Source organism: Uloborus diversus, chromosome 7 (assembly GCF_026930045.1).
Source record: "Uloborus diversus isolate 005 chromosome 7, Udiv.v.3.1, whole genome shotgun sequence".
NCBI lineage: Eukaryota > Metazoa > Arthropoda > Arachnida > Araneae > Uloboridae > Uloborus > Uloborus diversus.
This window is the reverse complement of record NC_072737.1, coordinates 122302471-122326700: the sequence shown is the minus strand read 5'-3', so window position 1 is coordinate 122326700 and position 24230 is coordinate 122302471. Positions and strand designations below refer to the sequence as shown.

The window sequence follows — 24230 nt, the reverse complement described above, 5'->3', positions numbered from 1 at the left end:
CAATGGATTTCATCTTTCATTTAATTACGTTTCTGCATGGTATTTAATGCCGGAATTCAGTCGTAAGAAATAGAAAAATAGAAAGAACGTTTTTTATGCAACAGCTTGATTAATGCTAGCTATCCGTGTGTGATCAATATGTCTAGCATGGTTTAAACTCAGGCTTTTTCATTAATTTTCATTTTGATTATTATGAGAAATGTAGTCACCAAGCTTTGAAAGTAATTAAAGTTTAAAGCATTAGTCGTTTCAAACTTAGATAGCCGGAGTAGTAATTACACTAGCAAACCTTAAAGGGTACGTCATCGGAATCTTGTTTCCCATAAAAGTAGTGGTGGAAAACTATTCCTGTTTTTATAACTTCATAGAGAAAAGGATTTCTGAGAAATGTTTATGTTAGATTAGAATTGCCTATTTGAACGAAAAAGCAAAGCAAGTGCCAGATTCAGGCGTCATACTTTTATTCAAGTTACGTACTCGAACGATATAGTACCTTCAAATTAATTATCCTGTAAAAATATAAAGAGTTAGTTATATTTTTTGATCAAACTAATATAAATAACAAAAAACTGAAGAACAGTATTATGTATACAAACTATATAGGTACAATATGTCTATTAAGTACAAGTAGTTGTAGTTCTTTCTAGATTTAAAAAAAAAAGCGCAATGTAACACATACTAATGCAAATGCAACCGAAAACAAGTTGCAAGCACATAAAAGCTGAGATAAGACATTATAAAGTCACTTAAAAACGTATTTAATAGGTCAAAAACTTCATAGCGTTGTACCAATTATGATATCAAAAAAAAAAAAAAGAAAGAAAGAAAAATGGTTTACAACTTCCTTTGTTTTATTCCGAATACTATTCTGTTGCATATTTTATTTTTATTTCATTTTGTTATCGAAGTTATCACATGTTTACGATAAACATTAGCTCTGTGTAATGTATGTTTCATAACGTTTGAATTAAAAAAAAAAAACACTAGGTCTTAACAAAATTTTAGAAGAAAACCTCATAGAACAAAATTATTTTCTTTTAACATGTAATTTGTATTTTTATCCAAGCAAATTTTAAATTTAGGTTCAGAGCTGAAGAGAACACTTTTTAAAGAGGTATGAGTGATATTTTCTTACTGATGCCACTCATACAATATAAAAATAATTTAAACACGAATACAATTTTAAAGTCTCATTTCTGCCAATGTTTGTTCAATGGGGAAAAAAATAGTAGGAGACAAAGAATTCGTAGCTATTAATTAAAAATGTTTCACTCACTCACTCACTCTTTCACTCACATTTTCAAATAACCCAAACGAAATTGAATGATTAAAGCACAGTTACTATCCACATTAGAAGATTTTGTAAACATTTGTAGAGTAGAAATTTATAATTATTATCCACAAATGCAAAAAAATGTGAACAATTCAAAAATTACCCTAGATACACTATATAGAGGAGCGAATCTAGAGATTTGCGATTTAGTTGGAAAACTGATAGCAAACTAAATCATTGAAAATGTTTAACCAGGCAGGTAAAATGCTACGTATAACACTTTATATCTTTTGCAGTTGTAACATTCCTGAGTTTCGAGGTAAAAACGAAATGACGTCTACAATATTATAAAAGTAAATAAATAAATAAATGAAAAATGCACAAAGAGTGTTTACATAGTATACTTTTCGTGATTTTAAAGAACATATCCTTAAAATTATATTTTGATCATGCTTAGAAAAAGCTCAATTTTTGTTCACCTAAAAATTTTACAAGTAATATTTTAAGCAAATCATAAAAATCCAGGTTTCACAAAGCAGTTATCCAAACTAACTAATACATTTCATTTGTGTGCAAAGCTATATTTCCGAAGTCAGAGACAGTTTAGAGAACAAGTGCTGAATATCTCAACTCTAGTTGATATAAAGTAGCCAAATCTTTAAAAATGGGGAACTTTAAGCGGTTTCAGAGTTGCGGAAAAGCAACGTCGGGAAAGGAAAAAGAAACCCACCGTATTGTCAATTTCACCCGATTCCAAGCGGCTGACTCCGTAAGTTCTGGTGCAGCAGCCGATTTCTTTGCGCTGTCGGATTTTTAGCAAAGTTGACTTTAAGCGCTTTGCGATTCGAATCAATTATAATCACTGAAACAAAGATTTTAATGTACTTCTTTTCAAGCCGTATGTTGCGTCCATGTCAGCAATATTAGCAAAAATAATGGATGCAACAGTATGCAAATTAAATTGCTACTTTATTTTCGATATCCCTTACTATCACACTATTTACTAATTTCCCGTAAGTTTTGGTGCTGTAGCCGATTACTTTACGCTGCCGTTTTTTTAAAATAAAATTTACTTTAAGCTCTTTGCGATTAAGTGGAGATATAGCATTAAATCATTATAACAGAAATAAAGTTCTTAATGAACTGCTTTTCCTATGAGTATGTTGCGTCGATTTTGTATAACAATTAGCAAAATAATAATCATTGTGTAAATTGAGTTGTTAACTAATTGAAGATATCTATATACGGTTATTTGATAGGTTATAAATTTAAATATATAGCATGCGGTTCACCAATGTACTACCAACTCGTAAAACGTGTTGTAGTTAATGTGAAATAGTTTTCCAATTATTATTTAAAACGATATCTTTTCAAAATTAAAATACTTTATATGTAATGCTATATCTCCAACCAGTGTCAGATTTTGACCAAATTTAAGTTAGGTAGAGATATGTCCGTGATGTAGTTAACTTTTCAGTAATAAACCAATGTCATGCAGTTCCCTAGTATTGAGTTATAGTAATCACATTTCCTAAGTCCTACTTTTTTTTTAAACAATTGGTATCTTTATCTGGTGCTAAACCATTATCACTTGTAATTCAGGCACAATTCAAATAATTTCAGATTATTTGTACATTCTTAAACAGAATGGGACAATCATCTCTTGAAGACAACTATCTCCTTGCAACAACTTTTTGCAAAGCTGATGTCTTTGAAATCGATTGTTGCTGTCCCAAAGTACAAATATCTGTATAATAGCGCTCATTATATAACGTTATTCATAATTATCCTTAAAAGTGTCTACATGAGTTGAAATTAAAATCAAGTATATTGTGCTTTTTTGTAGGTCATAAAACTATACTACTAACCTACAAGTTACAACTAATACAGTTTATTTGTAATACATTTTTGTTGAATAACAGAATACAACTAAAATTACTTAAGTGATTAAATTATGATTGAATTATTATTTTTTTTCATGTAAGTTTTTCGGAGTTTTTTTAAAGTAAATCAGTATTCGAACACATTGGCAACTATAAATTAGATCGAAATCAACGCGGGTAGGACGCAAATATTCAATAAAAGTCAATAAGTACATATAATTCAAAGTTGCAAAGAATTTGTTGGTGCAAGTGAATAGAGCTATGGCGCATGTATAAATAGCTTTCTTCTTCTTTTTTTTTTTTTTTTGCCTCCATATGTATTTGTCACAATACATTGATTAAATCAATTAAAACTGGCCTAGGAAGTGGAGCAAAAGTCTCCTCTTCTCTGTCGTGAAATTTTTCATTTTTCATTCGGGAGGGGGGGGGGGGAGAACCCTAGCGTTTAACTTCAAAAAGAGGGGGGGGGGGGCTTTTGAGTTTTCTGTACGGCATATAATGCAGAGAAAAAGTCAACGATGCAAGAGAAGTTTTTATTTTACGATCTTAAAAATGTGCATGGGCAAATTAACGAATTATAAGTTGGTACTACTAATAGGTTTGAATCTACCACCAAGAGCAATTTTAGAAAGAAATGTAATGGGAAACCATTACCCATTACTGAGAAACTTCTTTTTACGTTTTAATTTATTTCAAGTTTTTAAAAAGGTGATACACTTTCTCAGTTGAAACTAGACTCTCATATTTTTAAGCTTAAGTCATCGCGGTGACTTTTCATTTTTACATTTGAAGCTACATACCTGATTATTCGACACAGTTTTATTTTAGTTTAGATGCTGAGGATTTAGCTTAAAGACAATTTGTTTTGAACTTTTTCTGAAGCTAATAGAATGAGCAACTTTATAACACAACATAGGGTACTATTTTAAAAAAGATATTTAAAGTAGTCCCATAAGTCAATTTTTCTAAACATTTATGAAAAAATTCATAAAAAGAAAGATTTCCTTAAAATTCGCTTCAATACGTCTTGAACAACAGAATAAATTCGCGAATTCTGAATTTAACTGACTAAAAATTCCACAAAAGGCTCTTTGAAACATCTATACTAAGAAAGCACTTGACAAGTCGCCAAGCAAACGCCACTCGTATAAGCCAAAAATAAATTTCATGTTCTTCAAATTTACGAGCTCTGGCTGGGATATGTTTGTTAAAAGATAAATATTTTCTAAGTAAGTAATTATCTGTGTTGGCTGTTTTTTGTTGTTGTAATAAAGGCAGATGTTCCAGAGATCTACCCCGCAGGTATATTTGTGTCAAGTAATGGAAAATTGAACACGATTTCTTATCGGTTAAAATATATTTTTCATGTCAGTCGCTATGCATCTGGCTTTAATTCAATCAACAGCGTTACGTTATAGAATCATTTATTTTGTCTAAAACTAGTAATGTAGGGAACTTTCGGTGAAAGCAACACGTTGTAATGTGTCTAATTTAGTTATCAAGAATATTATAAAGGTTTTTTCACGTTGTTATTAAAGAATTGCTCACTATTAGTGTTAGTACTTACTATCAATAGAATACTCCGTATAGCGTTATCCTATTTAGTGCTTGTCATATCGCGCTGCAGCAACAGAAGTGACTCAACTCAAGAAAAACAGCACGCAAGAAAAGTAGGATTTTAAATAAAACTAATTTAAACAGTTTTATTCTCAAATACTACAATACAAGCTGAAGAAAAGGTTTTACCGTAATACTACTTAAAACTGATTAATTCTCAAGTACTACAATGCGTGTCAAACATTAATGATAGGTAATGGGGGTTGTTTTTATGGTATCAATTAATAGTGCATATTTAAAATTCGAAAATGTTTTCTTTTAATTTATGAAATGTTGAAAAGGTGTTATATTGTTCATACGCCACCGCGCACCAGGCATGTAAACTACATGCGTGCAAGTTTTGTGGCAAGATGGAAAATTAAATTAAGATTTCAAATCAAGAAATTTTTTTTTTTTTTTTCAATTTTTTTTTGATAAGTGTTGTTTTTGTAGCTGGGAGGCAATACAGTTCAATCCTTCCCTTTTCTACTCTGACTATAAACGCTTTTTAGATCTTTTGCTATTAAATTTTAAAGTAAAAAATAAAACATTTATCTTTGATAATAAACTGAGTATTGTATATTACACTAAAAACTGCTTTTGAAATGTCTTCAATGCCTTAAATTAGAACAATTTTGTCTGCTGAAAGCAGACATTGTAACAAAATTTGAAAAATGTTGTGTTTGAAACAAATAAATCCGTTTTTGCGTTGAAAACATTTACGATTTCTATCACAAAGTTATGTTTTAATTGTAGTTTTCATCATGAAATCCATGTTGTACCTTGTCCTAAACTTCCGTCCGATCTAGCAACATTATGTATTATAAAGATTCTTTACGTGTGCTAATTTTTCATGCTTGAATTGAAAAAACAAATAAATAAATAAAAACTCATTCTGAATACCGGCAAAAAAGATATTACCACAAAAATCTGTGAAAAAATAATATATAGTCCAAACTAATTAGTCCGACTTCGTATGTTGGACACCTTTTAACCTTTTTTTTTCCCTTTACGTATTACCAATGACTTCGTATCAGCACCAAATAAAGCATCATATCTATTATTGTTGCTATTATTTTCAATCTAATGTGCTGGTATATTGAATTTGTGTTGCATTGCAATTGACGAATTATACTAAAACGGTGTCCTCCCAGCTTCGCTGACACGAAATTTTCTCTCCCCCCCCCCATGTTATTCAGTTTCAATCTTACCTTTTAATATATTTGGGGGGGGGAGAAAATTTTAAATGTCGAAGAAACTGGGGGTAAACCACTGAAACGATGTTTCTAAAAGTATTTTTAATTTATTAATATTGTAAGCTAAATTTCTGAAAATTGTTCTACATTCCGAAGTTAACTAATAAAGAATCTCGTGGGAGGGGGGGGGTATTGACTGTGGTTAAAAACAGTAGAAAAAGGAGCAAAATTAAGCAATCGATGTATGCTTAAGTCACTATTTAAAGCATTCCCAACGTTTTCAACGTATATATGATTTTTCTCTTACTCAATCTGCTTAAATTTGTTCGAAAAAATAAATACTCTTCTTAAATTAAAACATGATGCCATTAAATTCCTCCGAAATTTTTTAATATTAACTATACATGCATGCTTACTCTAAATGAAAGTACTCAGTTCACACAATTAAATAACTGCTCGGGTCGAATACTTCCCTTTGGCATGGATGAAAAAAAAAACAGAGAGAGAGAGAAAAAAAATAGAGCATGGGTACCAATATTTACCATGAAAAAAAAAATGCAAACCCGTTAAGGTCTTTAGTTTGCTTTTCGCATAATTATTCAGGAGCAGTAATAACACATCTGAATCAACGCAATACGCTTTACGATTAGAATGAAATTGGAGCATTTTTCTTTCCCTCCAAGGTGATATCTAATTTAGCAATTAATCTGGTTTCGTGAACGAGCAATCGTTTCCTCGCAGGTAATAGGTTTGTTTTTACACTACAGATTTTATTTGGAGAGTTAGCGAAAACCATTATTTTCCCATATTATTTTCTTTCGATTTATTTTCATTGTGCATTATTTATCGATGTAGAACTAGGTAATGATGTGACACTTAATATGAATGATTTTTTTTTTCGAGGTAAGAAAAAATAACATTGTTCCAACCGTGAAGGTAGTAACGTTGTGTTCGAAACGACTTTTCTCGTTGCTGATTATTCTGCTTTTGTGTCTAGCTAAATGCTTACCGGTCAACGGGATAGTACGGATCGTGATTTTTAAAATTTCATTAGACAAATAGTTTAATATGGTATTTTTTATAAATTCTAAACAGTAGTTCATGTTTTGAACACGAACGTCTTTAACAATTGGTTTTGTGTTCCAAACCAAAATTTCTTTTTTGTTTTTCGAGATCTTGTAAATGTTTCTTGCATCAATGTTGTTCACGTTAAATTTTCAACAATAGTTTCTAGTTGCAGTGAGCATTAGTTAGTATTAAAAGCTTTGATCGTGCATTGAGGTAGAACAGAAAGTTTCAGTCACTACCTAGAGATAAAGAAATTTCAAATAAGGGAGAAAATTTGAAAAATTCAACCAAAATCGACTTTACCCCAAGAATTGTCTGTTCTTTTTCGAATCCAAAACAGCTGAAGTACTTATAAGAAAATGCATCATTACAAACTGTTGAATTATTCCGCGTTTTAATCTTTAAAAATGAAAAGCAAGCTGCGCTAAAAAAAATCAGTCGATTGCTTTGTTTTTCATATGGCGTACTGGTGACAAATGCAAACAAAACATTTGTTGGCTTACATTTCAAAAGACAGATACATTTTCAAAAGACTATTCGTTACAGAAAGCAAAACTGTATATTAAATCACATGTCTTTAAGTACGATGAGAGAGTGAAAAACGACAATTGTGAGACTTCTTTCCATAGCGGCTTAATTACTTGTATTACGCTTTCCAAAAACAACCTTAAATTTTTAAAAGCTTGTGTAGGGTTAATTATACAATCTGAAAAATACATAAGCACTAGTGTTGCTATCTCTTAAAACAATACTTAAAACAATACTAAGGTGTAAGTATTGTTTTAGTAAGGTAGTTAAAAAAATGCTTGACATAGTATAGTTTATGTAGGTGTTAATGCCATTATGCGCAATAAAACAAACCAATAGTTGAAAAACTCTATAACCATATAAAAAGGGCCTCAGCCAGTATTGTTCAGAATGTTTGCTTGATAGTGAAGTTTTATCTTGTTTTGCCCAAGCGCTGTTTGTCCAAATGTTGAATTTATTAGTTGGCTACACGAATTTTCATGCCGAAACTTTTAGGAACTGCTATCTGAGAGTTTAGTTTCCAATTTCAAGTTATGTTTAAGCTGTTGTTTAAAGTCCGATAGTCTATTTAACCAGACTTATAACTCATCAGTTGGACAATGATGAACTAAGTTTTCGAAATATACTAACAAACTAAGAATGAGTCTTATAGATTAAGTTTAGCTGATTCATTTTATCATCTTTTGAACCATCTAAGCAATTTCACCGGCCTATCATTTTCAAAGTAAATTTCAAAGAAAGGAAATAAAAGAATCAGTCTAGAATAAAAACGTGCAGAAACCAGATTATGTGTTAAGCTTTTACCTATTTTTCGTTATTCTTTGCAACTATATTCAAAGAAATTTTGAGTCACATAACTTTGAAAATTGGTTTAACTCAATCTTGGCTTGGATTGATTTAAACGCAGATAAAAAAAAAAACAAAAAAAAAAAAAACATACACACACACACACACAGCATTTCCACAAAGTATTTTATCGACGTCACTTTTGTATTTGTTTTGAAGCCTTAATTATTAGAAGAAAACTTTTGAAAGATTTTTTTTTTAAAGCGAAAAGCATTAAAGTATATAGAAGCCCTCAAAACTTTCTTTTGAAAAAACACTATCAAAAAGGAAAATATTATGCAAAATCATTAACGTGAGATTATTTTTCTTCAAGAAAATTGGATTAGAGTATAAAATCCAGTGGGGTTGCAAACATGTTAAGCATTTCTAAACTTAAAAATAAAATGTACACCAATCTCCTATAAATTAAACCGTTGATCATCCGCACCTAGTTTGCTTATCCAAATTCTCCAATGTACAAAAAATGAATGTTTTTCCAAACAATATGAAATAGGTCTCTCAATATAAGGTGACTAATGCCCTTAAAGAAAATACTGTTCGCTGCAAAGTGTTGACTGTACAAACTTCGAAATTTTAGTAAGTTATACAAGTATCAATGCAAAATGTATGGCTTGAAATGCTTAAAATCTTAAACCAGAAATAACAATAATGCAGAAACGAATTATTTATGTACTGCTATGCAAATTTTTACCTTAGCCTTTCTAATCGCTTGATGCTCAGTTATATGTCTCGGACCGAGAAAAGTACCAAAAGTATGTCCTAATAATGTTAATGTTTCTACAGCGAGGGAATTTTTTCTCGACACTGCAATATATTTTTCTTAAAAAAAAAAAAAAAAAAAAATAATAATAATTAAAAATGTTGCCCCATAATCATCGGTTATGAATCTTAACCTTACCCTAGAGAAGGAATTATACAAAACATAGCTGATCAGTTGAGTAGGAAAAAATTAGCATCCACCTCTCCCCACTTAGATTAACATTACAATGAATTCAATAGATTTCATGCATAGCACATATAATGTGCACATTTATATTAGTATATAGAGATTTTAAATTTTATTATCAAGCTAATGATTCCTATTTCTTACGTTATCATTTCAAAAAAAAAAAAAGAGACAATGATACATGTAATATGTGCGGAAAAAAGTCTAAATTTCTAATTCATGACAATATTTAAAGTGAAAATATTTAAACAATGATCATAAACTGATACTGAAATGAAAAATTCAGCACTTTGACAATAGCTTTCAAATTTCTGACAAAAATTTAGCTTCGTCTTTCGCAAAAAATAAATGCTGATTTTTTTTTCTGTCAATTTTATTGATTTTTGAAAAGTTTTCAAAATACAATAATTCGCCTATATTAAATTCAAGAAATCTAATGATACATAAAATCGCTTCTAGTTCTAACAGTAGTTTCATGCAAGTTAATAACGTTTTGAAAACTCGTAATTGAAACTAACTGATAAAGAAAAAAAAGCAGCATTAAATCTTATGCTCCACCTTCATTTAAAACCAGAGAAAATTAGATAAAATCCAAAAAGTTTTAGTTAACAACAAGTTTATCCAAGAAAATAGGTTAAAATAGCACTTAAATAATACTGTTTTTGTTATTACATTTATTTATGCTTTTTATATTACTTTCATTGTATGAGAGTGAAGACCGAAATATTTACATTATAATAGGGCGTAAAAAAGGAGTCATACATAAAACAATTCACTAAATCTTAGTTTGTTTTTCCTACTTTAGGTAGAAATCTAATGGGATGTCCTACCACAAGAAGTTTTGAAAAAGTTTACCGAAAAGAGAAATTTTAATTTCGCAGATTACGTAACAACGTGCCGACATAGTTAATACTTTTCTGTAGCTCAATATATTGAGAAATTCCTATGGAATATATCAATATTCGTCTACTGAATTGTTTTTTCACTAGAATCATATTAGTTGGATACAGTTCTGTGCAAAAAAAGTTAACTAAAATCTAAACCTGAGTACACTTTCAAAAACAGTACCCACTTATTTTCAATTCTTGCATCATTGCGCAATATTTATATGCATTGAATGTTTTGCCAAGAACACTTAAGATACAGATGACCATGAATAAGTTTTATTGTGTTTCCTCCGCTATGAATTTATTACTTTTTGAATGAATAGGATTGTCAAAAGTATTGGATTATTTGTGGTATTGCTTGTGAAAATGTGTTCAGGAGGATAAGTTTCAGAAAAATGGTATGGACAGCAACTTACCTTGCCGTGGTACAATCTTTGTAGAGGGTGTCAAAGTCTTTGCAAGAGAGGAGCTTACATCTGTTGACTCCGGGCTGGATAGCTCCAAGGCCTCTTAGAATGCGCACCTGTTCAACGTTGCATACAATTGGCGTAATGTCGAGGCGTTTGAGTTTTGTGTAGACAGTGTGCAGTCCTCCCACAAGGTGCTTCAAGAAGAGTTCGAAAGCTTGTGGTAAACAAAGTAAGTAATCGCCGTTGACTAAGAAAGCGGCTACTTTGGCGCCCCGGTAGTCAATGAGACGACAGTCATTGGCGGTCGCGTCTGTTGTGAGTCCAGGGGGGCTGAGGGGCGGCTGGATATGCGCCCCGCGCCCTGGGGGTCCTCCCAGGTAGTGAGGGTGGGGCACCCCGCCGTTTCTCATGGCCAGCATGCCCATGTGGGCCGGCAGGTGTTCCAGAGGGGATTTCATGGAAAGGGCGGCCGACGACATGGGCGGCGTATAGGGTTTGGAGAGGATTTGGGGCGGACTGGCTGAAGACGTCCGGGGCTGCTGACCAACGTAGCCCGGACTCGAGACCACGATGCCGTTGTTGCTGCTCACAGGTGGCTGTTGGTGTTTGGGGCTGAGACTGACCATGGGCGGCTGGGTGGCGTAAGACAAAGCTCCACAGTCACCGACCCCCATGCCGCTTGAGTCGGGGTTTGGCGAGTGTTGAAGCGAGGGTGGTGAGTTCCTGTCCGCCGACGGAGAGGTGCTGCCTTCGCCGCTGCTTCCCTCCATCGTCTGCGGTGTTTATCGTCTGCGAGAGCGGGAGCGCGGAGTTCTTTCGTTCTCAGTGGGAGAGCGATTATGTCAAGCCCGCTGGCACTTCCCTCTTTGCGTCTGCCGCTCCCGCCCAATAAGCGATCGCACCGACTCTCCAACGTCACGCGCCAATACAAAGAGCGTAAATGCCGAATCGTTCTCGTCCCCCCTTTTCGAATCTCGACCCCCCCGGCACCCAGTTATAGTCCTCATAATCCGCAGCGCGCTTTTTCGTTTATTTGTTTTGGGTGCAGTTTCATATTCATTTTTTTTTTTCTTTTTTTTTTAATACAAAGTGGGGGGCGCTGGTCTTCGGTGTGTATTCGAATATGAGCAGCCGGAACCGACGCTTTTTCGGTCCGCCAATCGGGTTTCGGCGGATTCCCGAATCGGACTGCCCACTTTTACTTTTTGTTTTGTTTTGAGGAGTATTTTTTCGAGGGGGGGGGGGGGTAATGTTTTCGATTTCGGCCGCTAAAGCGCTTTGTCGGCGATTCGGACATTTCGTCATGCCCAAGAGAGAGAGAGAGAGAGAGAGAGAGAGAGAAAGAGAAGGTTTCTTCTTTCCTTTTCTTTTAATTTCTTTGCTTACATTTTTACAGAGGGCTTTTTTTTTTTTTTTTTGAACGTGCTGCATCTTTTTTATGTCTTTCTTCTTTGAAGTTCTTTTGTATTGTGATTTTTTTTTTATTCATTTATTATTTTTTATTAGAAATGAATTTCGTTCCTAGTTATGGTAACAATAGTCGAATTTAGATTTGCCGAAGACTTAGAGCAATAACAATGATAATAATTTTGTAATCACTAATAAATTGGTAAGTTGTGCAAGCAGTTGTTTAAAAATAATTATTTTGTTTATTTAAAAATTTACTCGTATAAAAAAAGGAGGGGGGGGGGGAGAAATTGCAATTGTTCTTTCCAACAGAAATCTTATGTATTTACTTTTTAATTTCATTACCTAATTTTACTAGTTACAGGGTAAATAGAAAAACAAAAGTAAAAACTACATAACAATAGTTTCCCCTTAATCAAACAATAATCTAAATTAACAAGAACGATAAAAGAGAAAGTAATTGTATTTTTTTTCATTGCTAATTATCTTATTTAAAGTATTTATTAATTCATCATCATCTTATTCGATTATACATATTTATTTTTTTAAGAAGAACATCTATGCAGAGCATCGTTTACATTCAAATGCTTTGCGAACAGAAACTAAAAGATGTTTTTTTTTTTTCTTTTCATACATATCTCCTTAATATTTTCCCTCATGGAAAATTTTTTTTTGCAATCTTCATGGGTTCAGGGGTACCCCCCCCCCCAAGAGCAAGGATGCACACCCCCTAAATATCGCGAAGACCCTCCCCTCAAAAGCAAGAACCCCCTCCTCCACTCCCCGAAAAAAAGTGAAAACTACTCCTTAAAACAACCCATCGTAAAAAATTCATCGGCGCAGTCTGCGCCTGACCCCTCCTTGGTGGAAACCGCGACACTCTTTGACTTTACTCATTGAGCCAAAATACTGTTTTTTTTTTTTTTTTTTTTCAATCTCAATGACGCATTTGGTTATATTTATTTTGAAATATTCTATAGTCATATGGACCAATACGATATTTTAAAAATTTAAACGAAGTGCAAAAGCAATATTTGTTTAGAAAGAAGCAACTAAAAAACAAATAAAAATGCACATATTCGGAAAAAAGTGCTTGACCTTGTTTTTAGCAAAATCATATTATTTCCTTTTTTAAAACCAATTTCATTTTTCAGAGAATCACCGTTCAAACATAACTATGTTATTTCTACTCCTGCAACTGTAGAAACTAAGAGCTTTCCGAGGAGCACATGGCATCATAACCACTAGCGCCATCTTTTGATAAGCGTGGAAACGAAGATATTGTGTTCAATGTTCCTGTTGGCTACGATAGCCATAAAAGATAAAAATGAAATACATGTGTACACATGTTTCTTTCTTTTTTTTTTTTTGCTGAACATAGATGTTTTATTTTAAGCAACATTGTCATTCGCTAATGTAGTTTTAGTTAAAAAAAAAAGATAAAATTAACTATTTTTTTTATCAAATGTTTCCATTATATTTCATAAAAATTTTAGCTGTAGAATATACAAGAAAATTTTCAAAAACTTCAAAAATGCTATAAAATACTTCTTTGAATAAAAGTGCCCCTAAAACAACCTATGAACTCTCACCTAGTGATTGCAGCAAGAATTTTGAGGAAAGTAAACTTTTATACAACCCATCGAAACTTTTGTGAGATTTCCGGAAAGTTTACTGCATTGATTAGTCCATAAATAATAAAATATTGCCATTACGAGTAAAGTCTGCAAAGCTTCATAAAATTAGGATGAGAACATTGTAATTAATATTTTTGAAGTAAGCAAATTTATATAAAAACTCAATTTGAGAAAAACATTTTCTTTTGAAACTTTCAGATTTTACCTGAAAATATAAAGGCCAAACCTGGGAAAATTCTTTAGTTGCCAGTGACCGATAGTATCAATTTCATTAGTCGATACTTTTTCGAAATAGTGGCCAGTTTATTTTAACTCAAAATGCAAAACGATGAAGGTTTTTTTTTTTCTTTTATTTTACTGAAGTTAATGTACCTAAATGCATTATGTAATGTGGCTAAAATATTTTAAGAAATTAAAATATAAAGCCTGCATCTTAATTTTGGTTTAACATATTTTGTCAATAATTTAATACCGTTTGAAGAATTTAAGGTTATTAATTTGTTTTTTGAGGTGACGATCGACAATTGATATTTTAATCTTCATTTTCTTGTTTATTTAGTCCTCTGTCGACGATGGTAACAGCTAATTTTTCTCTTCATTATGGCCAATATCTCTGCTTCTAATCAACGCAGAGACAAAAATTGACCCGTTTCGTAAAGCGAAGTAAAATATTAATCCAATAAGTTCATTGAAAAAAAGATTTTTTTTTTTTTTTTTTTGTCGAGAATAGCCATTTCAAATAGGTCATGTTTTGCATGCTTTTTAAATTACTTTTTGTTTTCCTATGTCTGTGTACTAATTTAAAATAGGTTATGCATCGCTTTGTCCTTCCTTTTATACAAAAATGAACATAAACTTATAGTGCAAAATAATTTAATTAAAAAGTCAAAATTTAGAATGCAGCTTTTTGTGCTCGAAGAATTTTCGCCAGATAATGCTGCTGGAGACTTCATCAGAAATGGCTTCTTTTATCGAATGAAAGAAGTTTTGAGCAGAGGAATCCTAGAAAGCCATTCTGCAAGCTGATTTCAAATAAAGCAGTTGCAGCAGTTGTATCAATATCTAGGACCTCGACAATAAGTGAGGCTCTTTCAAGTACAGGAACAAGGCAAGGCAAGTATAGATTTCTCTTTTAACCCCTTCAGTCGGAATTATGAAATAACTAACCAAAAATGTTTATATTTGGTACAGTGTATTATGGTTAAGAGTATCTTATAGACAAAATTTCAAGCTTGTAGACAAAAAATGAGAGAATTTTGATACGTCCAATATTCCGGACTTATATTTTTGAAATTAATATTTCAGATAAAAAAATGATAAAATATCAAACAAACTTCATTGCAAAATGTTCGCCAAATAATAATAAAACGTAATATAAGCGCTTGAAATGATTAATAAAAAATTATACATCTTTTAAAAAAAATCAGAAAAAAAAAATCCTCGCCTTTGCGACGAAAAACCTTGGTTGGAAAAATGAGCCACTATATATCTCCCAAACCCTATATATTAGTGCTGTCAATCCCAAAAAGAAAAATCCTTTCTTAGGTAATAATAAGCAGAATATAAAGAATCGACTATAAAATAATTCAAGGAATTTCATCAATTATTAAATGATTCGCAGCTGTTTAAAGTTTATGTCTGGTATACCGAACGCCAGGTCTGAACATATAATAGCTTCTATTATAAGCACACTGTCACCTACACCAGTTACCTGAAGTAAAATATCCAAAGTAAGTAAAGAAGCTCTGAAGAATGCTAGAAGAAGAGGATGCACGCAGAAAGTTTTCAACAATCCCGAAATCTTTGGAAAGATTGTACGTTGAACAAATCCAAAGCCAATAAGTAAATTAAACTACCGTATTACCCTGCATTATCCGGCATGCCGGAAAAAAGCAAGGTTGACCAGCATGCCGGAAAATTCGAATTTCCCATCATGCCGGATAATCCGAGGTTTATTTTTCAACAAAGCAAAAATAAATTTCCCCATTCAGTTCCAATCGGAAAACAAACCACTGAAAGGAAAACAATAATAATAAAAAGTAAACTTCTTTCGAGAAAAGATGTATATTGCATATAATATGCGCTTGTTATTTATGGTATCTCATTATTAATGGATTTAACTATGCGCCAATAAAGTGATCAATTCAGATGTAATCATCGTTACTGCTATTTGTTCATAATCCTTTAATATAAATTATTTTAGGTTCCTTTTAATGAATTAAGTTAAATTTCTATTTGTTGAATAGCTATGGTTAATTCTTTATCACTGGTTTAGGTGCGGTAACTTACTGCTTAAATGTTTGCTTATTTATATTTAATTTTTATAAAATTATTCGTCATCAAACAATATTTTTCTTGTTAAAATGCCAAATAACATTGTTAGTAAATATTTTTAGACCTTAAACTGCTTATAAAAAAAACTAATAAGATATGTTTCGAACTTATATTCATTTTTAAGCTGAACACATATTTTTTATAGTATTTTTTTCCCCTAATCTCGATTTTTCCGGCATGCCGGAGAGGACCAGACAAGTGATATTAAAAATCTGGTGACCCCCGAATTTTGTGGCATGCCGAATAATGCGGGGTAATACGGTATCTTTGGAGAAACACTCACACTAAATTACTAAATGAATAAAAAGGAAACTTTTTTCTTTTTGGAAGAAAAGTAGAAAATTGTGCAACGATTCAGGGGGCATTAATGCTGACCAACAACAGTTGAAAATAGGATAGAAATTGAGTTTTTGGGAGAAAAATGTCAAAGAAGTCTATTTCAAACCCTCATTTTTCAACACTGTGGAATCATGTAGGGGAATGTGAAAAAAATGAAATAGTTAAGATGCTTGTGCTTTTTCAAATTGAACAAATTGGAAATTTGATTTGAAAATTAGTGTATAAAGAAAGAACATTGTATTTTGTAATAAAACTTGCATTAAAACATTATTTTTTATATTTGGCAACAAAACTGTTTTCAAAAGGGGAGGGGGGGGGGGGACATTTCACTTTTTTTTTCATGGGGAAAAATGAAAAATGAAACACTTTTCAAACAAAATATTTTATATTCGATTGTGAAAAATATTTTTTAACGAAATAATTGGCAAAAAAATAAATTAATAATAAATAAATGAAAAGATAGTGAACCAATAAACTAATAAATTAATTAATTTATTAATTAATACATGAAGGTGAATTACTAAATGAAGGAATGTAAATAGATTAGTTAATGAATGAATTCCACTACAATGAAACTTGGAAAGAAAATGAAAGTTCCTTTGTCTTCCAGAGAGATCTCTTAAAGGTTAACGCATCGCAAATAGGGAGTCATTCTTGATCCTTAGATAAATAACAGAGGAAAACGTTATTCTTTAGAAATGTTTATGTACTAATTGCTCTCTCATTAATGAATTAAAATACAAAATTACTATTTAAGAAATTGTAACATTAAAGTTTTTCTGCTCGTGACCTATTTTACCTCACCCTATGAAGTAAAATAAGTCATTGACTACATATTTTAAGACTTATTTATCAGTATCAATATTTTTTATCAGATATTTCACTTCAAATGTCATAAGGAGTATTTATTTACATATCCTGAGCATTTTATTCACTGGTTGAATTCATATATTTTTCCTATCAAGGTATGATTGTAAAGATGCTGTTTTTTGACCTATTTTACCCCAACTGACCCTATTAAAAGTGAGCTGGCAAACTAAGGTTATGAGAGAAATTTTGCTTTAAGAGTTCGAGTAGGGCCATAATGCAGCAGAGGCAAAGGAAAATATATGCTGTGCTAAAGGTAAAGATTCGATGCGCCACATCACTGTGGCAAGAGCGTTTTTATACCATTAGTATAAATTATCGTGGTTTTGATTATCATCATATTTAGGTTTTATCTTGGTATCGCTGAACTGGTTGTAATATGGTTAAGGCGGAACAACACGATGACCTTCTGAATGCTAGGATTCCAAAGTCAGCAATGCTAAAATAAAGAAACTATTAAATGATTTATTGCAAAACTCATGACTCACCCTTTGGCTCGAGAAAACTATTCGGAAAATCCAGAATTCATGAAACATTCGAGTGACATTGTTTTAATAAAAATATTTTTTTAGACTGGTAAACTATCCATGAAATTTTGTAGTAAGTTACCGCCCAAAGCTAGGGCTAAGGCAGAAATGCTTAAAACACACCGCCAGCTCAGTTATACCATCCGAGGACTTCAGTTTCGTGCTTATTAGCACTCATCAGCCCGGAATAGGAATTACCTGAGCTGGAGGCGAAAAACCTCTTAAGGGAGCCAAGAGAGCCAAACAAACTGGTAGCTAGTGTGGAATTAGCACACCAGATGAGTGAGCTGTTTTAAGTATTTATGAAATTGTAGGTTCGTAAAATCGAACATCAACTGTGTTATGTAAATGAGCTTGCCAACGTTCGGCTGAATATACCACTTATGAAGAGATTAAATTTAAAAAAAAAACTATTAAGAACTAGGTGATTTTAATCTATTGTCGACAGTTTAATCTACTAGTAGTTGATCTAAAATCATGTTTGTTATCTGATGTAGATTTTTTTTTTGTCTTAAATAACTTAATTCTCTGCAAATGCAGCAGTTAAAATTCAGCAAACAACTTGCATAGCCTTAAGAAAACGTAAGACTTTCTTTTATATATAATAATACTAGCTGACCCAGACACGCGTTGCTGTGGCGAAGTAGTTGAATTAAATATTCTTTTACTCAGTATTTTGATAGAATCTAATTAATATTTTTAGTGAAGCTTAAAATAGTCTAGCCAATTTCAAAACATATCATGTGGGATTGATAACGGGCGTTTTAGGCTGAAAAAAGTACTTTTTGAATTTAGTAAGCGCTAACTAAATTTTCAATGGCAAAAGAACTATACTTACTCTTAGTAAATTTTGCAAGTATGACTTCCGCCATAAAGCAAAGCAATATAACTTGAAAGTAATAGTAAATATCGAAACTGATTGTAAAATATCGAAACGTAGAAATTAAGCATAAACCAACATACACTTTTAGAATGTACACTATATTTTATTTATCTCAGATTTCTCTACAGTTTGTTAACAATAACTTCTTTACAAAATACATTAACTAAATTAAAAACATATAAAAATTAAATTTATAAATGAGGTAGATAATATTGACTTCGACCTATTGTTTCTATTATTTGAAAACTGAAAATTATCTAAGCACTAAGTTGTGCACAATATTCTTGTTCAACCTCTGTTTTGCTAACACGAATAGGTATGATAACTTTCCCACTTGTGAGCAAGCGATAGATAGTTTCCCATCAGAGAAACATGTATGTTTCAAGTCCAAACCGAAAGTAGACATTGTTTGGTCTTGAGATCTATTTATGGTCTTTTCAAAAACTAAACAAATCGGAAATTGAAGCCTTCCAAATGTGTTTGAAAATTATGACGCTGTAAATGGATTACGTGGCAACACAAAAATTTCTTCTTTAAACTCTTTCCGTCAAAATTGTAGAAATTTTGATAAAGAAACGTGTACCGTTGCATAATATAGGTGGGTTTAAACTGTGAAAATGAATAATTGGTCAACCAATTTTCAACCAGAAACCGTCTAGTGGCATTCCTGGTATATCCAGAGAATTTAAAAATTCTGTTGTAATGTTTACGACTTTGTTTTTATCGACAACTGTATAGCCTTGTTCAGCATCAACGGTCAGCACAATCTGATTATGATGTTTTTTCCAGCTGTCAGTAATGGCTCATTATTTACAATAATTGTAGCTAAGACAGCGTCATTGCAATGTTTTCTCTCGTTGTAAATCAGTGTTAACTAAGTCGGTGACCAATCGATCACACTGTTAAAAATTTTCCGGAAAATTTACGGTAATTGTTACTGGCATCCATGTTGCCAGTAACTATTACCGTAAAAATCAAATGTTACTGTAAAATTTTACGGTTTCCTCGGTAGGCCACAGCAACCAGTTGGCGCTGGGATCGCTTATTTCTCCGGTATAAATTACCGTAAAAATCAGCGATGCGTCGGCGATGCAATTTTACAGTAACAATTACCAGAAAATCTTCCTGAATTTTTAACAGTGCAGGTGATATCACACCGTAATGACTAAACAACAGATTTGAAATTGAAATGCATAAATCTTCAATCAACACTAAAGCTGCATCATACATCTTTGGTGTAAAATCTTGATTTGAACATCGGTGTTTTTGTGTAACTTTATGGAATACATCTTTAAGCATAAAATTTATATAGTTTCCCCGCAGAAATGATGGTTGTGTTGGATATTATATCGCCAAAATCATCTTAAACAGCTGACGAATACTGTTTCTCGTTATGCAAAACCTGCATTAGAAAATGCAACTCCCAATGATTGTGTGCTACCGATAATTACAATTCGCGAAATGCATCGTGATATGTACTAAACACTCGAAAAATAACGACCTGCAAATATTCCCGTCTGTTCGGGAATGTTTAACGAAAACAAATGCAAAAAACAACGTTCACTTTCTTTTGGAAGCACAGTTTTATTTTGGGTAAAGTTTTGGTCCCAATGTCCTGGCTTTAATTTGTAATTATGCCCGAGATTGATGAATGTTGTGTTCTTTGTTTGCGTGGCTTCCATGATTTTTTTGATTTTATTCAAAACAGTAAAAACAATTAAGAAATGTCCTGGAAAAAAAGGGCAGTGAATACGGCGAATTTCTTCCAGTAACGTATCTTGCAAAAAAAATAAATAAATAAAATAAAATAAAATAAAATAAATAAATAAAAAAAATGGAAAGTATTCCACTTGCTTGTTACTCTTGGAAAGTTATGGAATCCAGAGACCCACTTCCTCCCATTGGGAGTTACGTCCATCTGGACGGACCATGACAACAGTAGTGAAGTCAGTTCTTCACTACAATTCATTAACCTTACTGAAATTATCCTGGAATCTTTTTCAAGAATTCAGTACTATCCTAGGCTAAAAGCCAGTTGTGTCACTGAACCGTCAGAAAAAACTTAGGTAAATTGAATACAAAGCTTAACAGCTCTCTACTTTTTCAAGAAAGCGCAAACAATAATGCTAAAAGCATGGCAAAATGTAAGACAGACTTGCAAGTCCGTAGATTTGCTGTCCTTGACGCCCATATCAAGTACCATAAGTCTAACTCGCCTACAATTTCTGCAAAGTTCCTCCTTTACTCTCTCTGGGAGCTTTTAGGCAATGCAGACGGAACGTAGTTGACTTGAAGCCGATACACTTAATAAATACGCTCAGTTAATCTTTAAACTGGGAGCTAAAAATATTTTTCGCAACATTGAGAAGTCTGCATTCATGACGTTTGTAGCAATTCAGGAAACCTTTTGACGCAGATACTTGATTTCAAAACAAAATTGTTGAGGACCGTGAAATCTCAAGATGTTCCACGGAAATAATCAGGTACATTTCGGGGTTTTTTTACAGTACATGTAAAATAGCGTGGAACGTTGTTAAATAATTTTATTTCTGAGAATCGGGCCAAACACATTAGGTTTTTGACAATGTAAATGAAAAAAAAAATCAGGGTCGTTTGTGGTGTTCAAGTGCTTTTCGTAGAAAATATCTTCGGTAAAATACACTCGTTGACCGTTTCCAAGATGTACTGCAAGATGCTGTACAGAAGGATCTCTTTCGTACATGGGGAAATTAAATTATGCCAGATAGCTTCGTTGCTGCTTATACATCCACTCATCGCGTTATTTCGTCAATTTTGTCCATATCACGTACCTCAAATGTGACTTAATAAGGATCTTAAACAACGTATTTGACAAAGTATTTAGTGGAATGCACGGACCTGCAAAACTCGACATTTATATGAGCCTCATACGTTTTTAAAAGTAGTGGTGAGTATGGAACTACCCGCTGCTTATATCAATTTCAACTTGATTTGTAGAATTTGACATTTACATTGAAAAGTGTGGCCTCTATACTCCTCCTTGCTACGGCGATATTGTTGATAACCATCAATATCCGTAACATAATATCATTTGTAAATTTTATCTAACTTAAGAATAAAACTTTTGAGGTTGAATTAACTTACAGCGCCATCTATTAAGAATTTACAGAACCAAACAATCAATACACACTATTAATGTATAATTAACCTTTTATTTGCAATAAAAAATTATAAAAACCATCCCATCCTTTAAGTTGGACCAAATTACAGATACGTATGAAATTTGATATAAATCGGTTCAGTAGTTTCGGAGTTTACCCCGAACAAACATCGTGACACGAGATTTTTATATATATAGATTATAAAAAGTAATGCTAGCATTTCTCTAAAAATAAATTGTGGCTTTTGTAACATCAAAATAAATAATAAATGACAAATTGCTGACCGTTTGTGCATAACAGTATTAGTTGTCTCCTTCATGTATCATATCTGAAGTAAGAGAAATACTCAATAAATCATGAAATCAAAGACACCTTCCGAAAAGAACGCGCTTCCTTGATAATAGCCAGAAAAGAATTTGAAGAAATAAATATGATATCAAACTTAAAATAGCATTAAATTTTCTGGAAAAATCCAACATATCAACCTCCCTCCCCCCTTCGCCAATAAATAAATAAAAAAATATAAAAAAAGCCAATAAATATATAAATAAATAAATAGATAAAGAGATAAATAAATTAATAAATAGGTAGTTATATAGATAAATAGATACGTATATAAAAATAATAATAAAAACGTGAACAAGATTGTTTGATAATAAAGTTGTTTTTGTAAAAGTCATTTTGTAATCGACGCATTCTGGACGTATACACAATTTGATAACGTAAAAAAATTTATGATGTGTAATGATATCATATAAAATAAAAAGAAACAATCGAAAAGAAATGAAAACTGCTTCTTAAAACGATCAAAAACAAGTGAAAATTTTAAAAAATCAAAGAATTCTGCGAGAAAAGTAAGATCACGTAGCATGTGCAAACGAATGAAGGATGGGAGAAGAAAAAAAAATACTTGCATATACGCGTGAAAACTTTGATTTTATTAAAAAGAAGTAAATTAAAAGGCAACGGGAAAACTATTTTCAACAAAAATAGAGTACATAGGTGCCGAAGCCAAGTTTTACAGAAAATGCGTTCTTAATCTATATTTCTTCTTTCCGCAGAGGGGTCCCCTATGCTAAGTACACCACCAAATATTGCATTATATATTACTCCAGTACCTGGACTTAAATTTACCAACGCGTGCATTACCAAGTCATAAAACACATTTTTAGATCGTTTTCCATGGAAAATTTTGTTTTTAAAAAATATGTATATATTTTTTATTAATAAAAATAAATTTTTTCAAATTATTATTATTATTTTTTTTTTTGAATTTCGTCCTTAAAAGTTTTTTATTCAATTAACTATTAAGAAATAACATCTTTCTTGGGTAAACGAATGACGAACGAAAAAATACTATCCCTTTTCTTTTATTTAACTTTTCTTTTTCGAAAAGCTTTCTCTCACCCCTTTTTTTCGTTACGCTTTATTTCTATAACGGCTGGAGCTGCATAATAGTAAGTTATTTTACCGATTTTCCCCGAGGCGACAAATCATATTTTAACAAAAAATCGAAAAAGTATTGGAAAAAGAAAAACTTGAGAGTTTCTACGTGTACCACCTTCTGTGCATTATGCCATACATATACAGACTTCTACTAGACGTAGTAAAAAAAATCACCGCAAGGCTTTTTTTTCTTAACATAAAACGTATTATCCTTAGCAGAAATACCTGTCTTTCAGACACTAGTTATCTGATAAAGGATTGAAAGATAGTTTTTAATAAAAAAAAAAAACTTCTTCAAGCACGTTGCAAACTGCAATGAATTTCTCTTTCAGTTTTTCTTCTATTATTCACACATCTTGGTGTTAAGTCCAAGATTATTGTAAAAACTCGCATCTTCAGCAGCCATCATGGCAGCTTTAGTCACGGTATTGCCCCGAAAGAATGAAATCTGAACTTTACCATCATCTCGGGAAAAAAGCATTGAAGTGTGACTACGCATTGAAGAGCTTTTTTTTTCACTCGAACACTTCAAATCGAAGATCGACAAGATCAAGATCGTGTCACCACCTCGACACACTTTGCCTTACTTGTATAATCGTCTGCTTTTCGGTATTAAAAAGGGGTCCAGTGCTTTCGACGACGTGCAACCGCATGAATGGCAAGAGTCATGATTGGCTGTGTCGAAGATTGACATTCAATAGGAAACCAATAAAAGTAATATTCCTTCTATCAAAAACAAGCTTGTTTTTACTTACCTTTTTTTATAACTAAAAAAATAAAGTTTTGGAGGAATGGGGGGTGCTTCCTTCACTCATGAGTACTACTTTTCGTTACTGAAATTGATAGAATAGGTCAAATAATAATAATAATAACATAGAGCAGCCAGAAAATACGTTTATTTTCCCCTCATTTACTTATTAGTTAATTTTTTGAAATGTCAGATTTCTAAAACAAAAGGTTTCATCGTGTGACGTCACAAGTGAAGACATCTTGAATCTGAAATCGTGGTAGTTTTTT

General features: G+C 32.2%; 1 protein-coding gene across 3 annotated transcripts in view; it reads right to left on the bottom strand.

Moving 5' to 3' along the window:
- The window catches only part of LOC129226587 (dachshund homolog 1-like), a 281421-nt gene extending 269979 nt beyond the window's left edge, over positions 1-11442 (bottom strand). For all 3 annotated transcript variants that reach the window (XM_054861210.1, XM_054861212.1, XM_054861211.1), the window contains exon 1: positions 10640-11442. In XM_054861210.1, coding sequence (XP_054717185.1) covers positions 10640-11403 — 764 coding nt within the window. In that variant the 5' untranslated portion in view covers positions 11404-11442. The remainder of the gene's footprint in view (positions 1-10639) is intronic.
- Between the last annotated feature and the right edge of the window lie 12788 nt (positions 11443-24230).